At 40.0% G+C, this 6,686-nt stretch overlaps 1 protein-coding gene across 2 annotated transcripts in view; it reads left to right on the top strand.

The window, feature by feature from the left end:
- The first annotated feature begins 546 nt into the window (after positions 1–546).
- The window catches only part of FAM198B (family with sequence similarity 198, member B), a 13,069-nt gene continuing 6,929 nt past the window's right edge, over positions 547–6,686 (top strand). Inside the window, exons 1-2 of one of the 2 annotated variants that reach the window (XM_010140999.1) lie at positions 580–1,107; positions 1,177–1,543. In XM_010140999.1, the coding sequence (XP_010139301.1) occupies positions 580–1,107; positions 1,177–1,543 (895 nt within the window). Of the gene's footprint in view, positions 1,544–6,686 lie in introns of both variants that reach the window. The other variant, XM_010140992.1, reaches the window with a different exon arrangement.

The raw sequence follows: 6,686 nt of genomic DNA, 5'->3' as shown, positions 1-6,686 counted from the left end.
TCATAAATAAAGGATTATAGTGATCTAGGTTTGACAAGCTTTTCTTCTAATGCTGGAATACAGATAACTGGGATTGCAAATTGTATTTCCTGATTTTGATTTAATTTAATTTATACTGTAATGAGAAAGTGAAAGATGTACCCTGACAAATTTCTAGATGCATACTGTCTCATCTAGAACTTCTATCTCTTTAAAATATAGAATGACAGATGCCATATGTGAGTAATGAAATGAAACACTACTATTTTCTTTTTGCAGTTTGCAAAGGAGATACTTCAGATCTTTTAGACTACAAGTCAGTAAACTTTGCTTACGCAGCTGGCTCCATTCATTCTCTGAAGCCGATCACTTCATCTGTGGTGGCTGATAAGAACTTAACGGCTTGAGAAGGTGGAGCATCAGCATCTCTAGTGCTAAGCACGTTTCCAGGCATATCAGTAGCCTCTGTCCATCACCCATGCTGGAAACTCTTCAAAAAAGGAAAATTAGAAATCGAGGAAGAGAAATCATGCATCATCATTCTGGCTGTAATGTAGAGGAGACTCTATGCTGTTTTCATCATGTGGATTCACTAGAGAAATGACCACTTTTGATCAGCCAAGTAAAATAAAAAACTGGTTTATTTGCTGCCTGTGCCCCCCACGGGTGCTGAGGCTCTGGACTTGCAGGTGCCCAAGGACAAGGAGGAATCTGCTTCTGGGGACTGTGTGTGTGATCTACCTGGGATTCCTCATCAGTCAAGTGGGTCATGTTTTACCCCAGCACAAAGGAGGATACCGAAAGATAAGTTCCAGAAGTCTCCAAGATGCAGCCCAAACTCCTTTTCTGGGCATCCCACTGGATGGCACCCTGTTGCCACCCAATTTCCAGGAACCCCAGCTTAGTAGCAATGGGACCTTGCTGCCACCCAATGTTGTTTATATCACCCTGCGGTCCAAGCGCAGCAAGCCTGCCAATATCAGAGGCACAGTGAAGCCAAAGCGCAGGAAGAAACATGGAACGCCTTTGTCCTATGGGCAGCACTTTCCAAAAGCCGCTTTTATGGGCCAGGAAGAGGCCTTTGCCCAACAGCCAGGGAGGGCTACGCGTGCTGTGGGCAGAACTGGAGCAGCAATAGCTCTGGAGGCAAGAAAGCACCAGCTGGATGAACGCAGGCATAAAGGAATGGCAATCAAGGAGATGGGTCACCGGAGACCTAGGGGGATTTCTGGAGCTATAAAGGCACAGTCCCAGCCCAAGGAAAGCAATATCAGGATTTACAGCGAGAGCTCTCCCTCGTGGCTGAGCAAAGATGACATCCTAAACATGCGCATGCTGGCAGATTCTCAGATAGAGAGCATCCAAGAAATACCTTCTAGCAAAGCAGTCCTGGTTGTATTTGCAAGGGGTCCCAGCACCGCAGGAACTGCTTGTAATCACGGACACTGTGGCATTGTCAAAAGACCCCTGGACACGAGTGAAGTCTTTGCCTTTCATTTGGATAGGATCTTGGGGCTAAACAGGAGCTTACCTTCTGTAAGCAGGAGATCGGAATTCTTCCAAGGTAACACATCCTACGGTTTTTAGCTTGCAGGTGGGGTGCTGAGGTTTCCTTCCCCCTCCCGAGTTAAGCGTGGGGCAGCAGCCGCACCTTTAACCCCTGTGAGCCTGAGAACTAACCCCATTGTTATAGGGAAATAAAGATGGTACCTGTGTGTAACTTCTCCAGTGCATTTATCCTGTCCAAGGGACATAGTACCCTAAAGTTTAGATTAAAAACCGTTGAGCTGCTGAGGGCAGTAACAGTTTCTCTTCCATGAGAGTCTGGAATGAGAAGAAAGAGAGGGTGTCATCTGTAAATTTTATGACATTGTACAGACTGCCTGAAGTGAAACTGGTGAAAGAAATACCAGAATACTCTGTAATTTGATGGGTATTTCTGATTTTTTTTAAAAAAAGTTTTCTCATATTTTAGAATTGACTATAATAAAATATTGTGGAAAGTGCTCACAGGAATTCACCTCTCAAACAGGTGGTAGGAAAGGAGTTTTGCATTTAGTTCAGGTAACCTCCTCAGAGAGGTGGGGGACCTTCTTGCAGAAGCTTGATGCTACTTTCATAGTACTAATACCTCTGGGAACTGAAAAATGTTTAAAAAGTGCTTCCTTCTCCCCAGATAATTAAAAAAAAAAATACTACATTTAAGTGAATCCTGCTGTACATTTTGAGGTTCACTACACACATCTATATTATGCAAAGAAATATACCCAGTAAATATCTCAATATGCCCATTACATGATTAATATAAACTTTTCAACTTAAAATTTGATTTTTTAGCCTTCAGTGAAATTACAGGTAGATTTCAGACCTGTAATGTGAGTTAGAAGTCTGCTTCTAACATTGCTATCTTGTTAAACAGGTCTTCAGCCTAACTGCTATTTTTGCACAGTCACAAATCACAGTCCCAGAGGACTATGTTACGTTTTAATAAATCATTGCTGAAGTGGGTAGCTATGTTTTTGCTGTTCATTTCTAGCTGCTGAAATTAGCTTATACCAAATATATCAGTCTGTTTCTTACAAAAAAAAAAAAAAAAAAGTAATGCAAGACTGTCTTCCAAAAGTTTTACAGCAGGAAGACAACCCAGCAATCTCCGATTTCTTCCTGCTTTGTAAACCTTCTCTTTGGCAGCCTGTACAACAATGTGAATGAATCTCTAGGAATGACAGTTTGGAGGCTTCTGAATTTATGCATACTTGCAGAGCATGGAAGATACTTTAAGCCTAGTTTATTTTTAGGAAAAAGATTTATTACATTAAGGTAGTTTAGTTGAAGGAACCCTGCACAGTGTGGCTGTGGAGATGACATAATGCAAGCCTCTGAGAACTGCTATTAGGTTAATTGTGGATTGTGTTGCTCAGTGTCTGTCACCTTACAGTATGTTTTGGACTGTCTGGGACAGACAGTGCCATTCCGCCCTCTAGTTTTCTTTTCCTCATAACTGGCTATGCTCCTATAGCAAGAAGAGCATTACTACATGATGAAAAGAGAAATAACATTATTTTGGTCTCATTTCATTTTTTCCAGCTGAAGGGTCAACAAAGCATTTGGAACACTTACTGTACCTTGACTCTCTCCATTTCTTTAGCCTAGAAATATGCTGGAGCTCAGATACCTAATATCTACTTGAGCTCACGCTTCTGTTTGGCATAATCTGGGAAACATCTTTGTTAAGAAAATTAGCAAAAATCTTAAACATAATACGAACGACAAGCGAGGTCATTCCTATAACCCATATGCATTTTGGATTAGGTGGGCAATATAAAGTTTTTCAGGGTGGCTTGTGCACATCATGGTTATTCATATGGGAAAGCGAGCAATGCAGGATTAGAGATTCTGCATGTGTGTATAAATATGCACATTTTCTGGGCTGACATATCCCTCTCCACATCCCTTTAGCTTGCCTCAGTTGTAATGTGATCGAACAAAACATGTTTCATATAGCATTAAAATCTTAAAAAATGAGCTTTTCAAAGCTGTCATTCATTTTGCAAAAGCACTTTCAAAGAACCACTTGGTAATTCCCTGTACAGGTTCTGTTTTCCCTATTCCCACAAATCCCCTACTTAGTTTTTTTTTTTATATCTAGCAAAATACTTAAGTCCTCTGTCTGCTGCCCTTGCCTTCCCTAGTTACCTGTAAACCCTTTTAAAGGTTTTTGACTGATTTTTTTTAATAGTTTATAGTATTTTTCCGTAGAATGGTATTTTTCATTGATGGAAGACTCAGGAATGATAATTCTTTCTCTCATTTTTGCAGTGAATTGCCTGAGCATGAAAAGCCTGGGGAGTGTAGATGGGCAAAGCCCTTTCGAGTTCAATATTACAGTCTAAAAGAGCATGATTCTGGGTATATGCAAGCAGTCATTCCTTACACTCATTGCTACCTACAAGGTGTGAAAAATGTTGAGCACTCTAAAACACCTGTGGACAAAGAATAAGCCTGTAAAACAACGAGAAATAGACATAAAACTGTGTCTACTGTGGAGAAAAAGAAGGGTGACCCTTGTGTGTCTGTGTTTTGAGATGGTCACATTAATACCACAGACTGAGAATTTTCACCATTTGATCACCCTAACCTGAGGAACAGAAGAGATATAAGTGACCTTGCTTAGTGTCACAGGCTTGTTCCTGTGTTGCAGCTGACAGCTGTAGGGGTAGGACTCTGGCTCCTTGAATTGTAGCAACAAGTCTGAGCTCTTTACTCAACTTTGGTACAAAATACATGGCTATTGCTATGGAGTTTTATTGCGCCATTTGCTGAGGGCCCGAAGTACTGCATGCTGACAACCACCCTCATTCCCCCCCGGGTTTTCTGATATCAGTGTTTTATCCTGCACTGAGAATAAGCACAGGTCTACTCAGTTCAGCTGGCCTTCTTTTAGCTAAAGGTTGGGCCCCCGATTTGCCCAGGACTTTTTTCCTAAAACATGCAAGAAGCTCTTCCTTTGAGTAACACCTTTGTTTGTGTCTGGTTTAGTGCAAATAGATGAAGGGATAGATAGCTTCATTGGTTGTACTTGTCAGTTTGCTTTACTGGCCTCTAGGTCATGATAAATGGAGCCATAGGTTTTTCCAGGACACACCCTGCACTGTCAGCCTGTACTTGCCAAACCACTAAAAGTTATGCAAAAGCAGACAAAAATATTATGAATCACTAGTGTCAAGCGAGTGAATATGGAAAACCTAATGCTGCCTTATGCATTTAGAATGCTCTAAAATGCTTCAATTTATCTGTCTTGTTTTCTGTCTAAATACCCAAACAACTTACGCCATACTATTGTACCTCTCAGAGGGGTACCAGAGTGCAATTTCCAATAGTCCGTTGGGTAGAGATGTTCATGTATAAGCAACAATGCAGACTGTAGTCGAGAGAGCAACTAATGCACATTTGATTTATTCCTTAATTCTGACATCCATATGAGGATGTCAGAGACATTGCAAATAAGGTGCAGAGGGAAGAAAGAAAGATAAATGGTATAACTTCTCTGCTTTCTGCTTCTGTTTATATTTTCCCTCAGAATTTAAACTCTAAAATTCAAGTAATGCTCTGTATGTCAGTTCCTCTCATCTTTCCACATTAAATTACCCTCTCCTGCTAATATATGGGCAACTAAACTCTTTCAAGTGTGACAATGGTAAGCTGTATTGCTTTACAGTGAACAGTGATGAGTTCAAGAACAGGTTTTACCCATTTCATGAAAGATTTACTCTTTTTAGTGATGGTCTCATGGGTATGCTTGAAAATATTTTCTGCTAAGTAAGTTAGAAAAAATGCCGTAGATAAAAGTTAGAGCACAACTAAGGAGTTAAGACTCATACAAACTATTTTCGAAGCCATGTGGGTTGCAGGTGTCTAAGATGATGCCTATGTTTAGGCATGATGAAGCAGCCATACAGTGATACATTACCTAACTGCACATGAAGAAGTTTCAGTACCTTGAGGTAGTCTAGTCTCAGCAGCCTGAGGTTTCCTCTGTGTTAGCTCATTCCTCTTAGGATATCCTGACCCAGTAGGTCCTAAGTGCATAAGAAATTTTTAGAAATATTTTGATGTTTAGAAATTTATATGAATTACTAGGAAGCTCGTTCTGACACAAGTTTTGAAAAATCTTTCCCATACAATTTTGCAGATCATCTTTAGATAGGTAAGTAGATACATAGATCTAAAATGGCAGGTGAAAATAAAAATAAGTCAATCAGCTTTGGCTGAGATTCTGTGCAATGCAGCTGCAGCTACAGATAAGCAGTAGCCCTTTATGTTGATATATAAAGCTAACTCAGTAAGAAGTGTGGGCAGAACACACTGGACTTATTCTGAAGTGTGCTAAACCTCCACAGGTTTGGCTGTATCAAAATGGAAGCTCTGATTTTTACCCAGGCCTTACTTTTCACCATTCAGTTAAATTCAGCCTCATCCTCACAAGGTTTGAATCAGAAGAGCTCCGGTGATTTCAGTGGGGTCATGCCAATTCATGCAGCTATGAATCACAGCCCTTATCTGTTTTAATTCAGCTCCTTCATGTTTTTCCTGCAAGTGTCAAAAATTTGAAGCTGCTTTCATTTTCCTGTAATTCAATTTATAATACAGAGTTGAAAGATTTTATTTTGGCTCATCTTTTCTGCTCCCATTTCCTCTGAAATGCAAACATTTCCTGTATTTAGCTTTTGTCTCTTAAAAATGTTTTTGTACCTTAATGGAAACTGGCAAAATATTGTTAATGTTTTCCAAGTATTTATATTACTATTGTTTATCATGTCCCTTTTGGGTAGACAGGAGATTTTTTTTTCTGTTAGAAGACAATTTATGTATTTGGCTGATGGAAGAATTCATGAATAGCTACGTAAGCTCTTATTGGAGATATAAAAATAATAGATCAGACTTGGTCCTGAAGAAAGCTGTCCTTTTTTTTTTTTTCATTTGGTGACAATTCCCAATGCTTTCTCCAGCTGGCTTGGAAAAGTGGCTTAGCCAATAGTTGCCCTGACTTGGCTGATGTCTTCTACAATTTAGGTGATGGAGCCAGAGCAAAAGAGATGGGGAAATGCTTAGGGTTTCCCAAATTAAATTCCTAAATACTTATTCAGGCACTTCAGTAGAAGCCTCATTTTCAGGAGTGCTCAGTGCTTTTTTTCCAGCTAAGGAAA

This window comes from Buceros rhinoceros, unplaced genomic scaffold (assembly GCF_000710305.1).
Source record: "Buceros rhinoceros silvestris isolate BGI_N320 unplaced genomic scaffold, ASM71030v1 scaffold9890, whole genome shotgun sequence".
Lineage (NCBI taxonomy): Eukaryota > Metazoa > Chordata > Aves > Bucerotiformes > Bucerotidae > Buceros > Buceros rhinoceros.
This window is presented reverse-complemented; position numbering and strand designations above follow the sequence as displayed.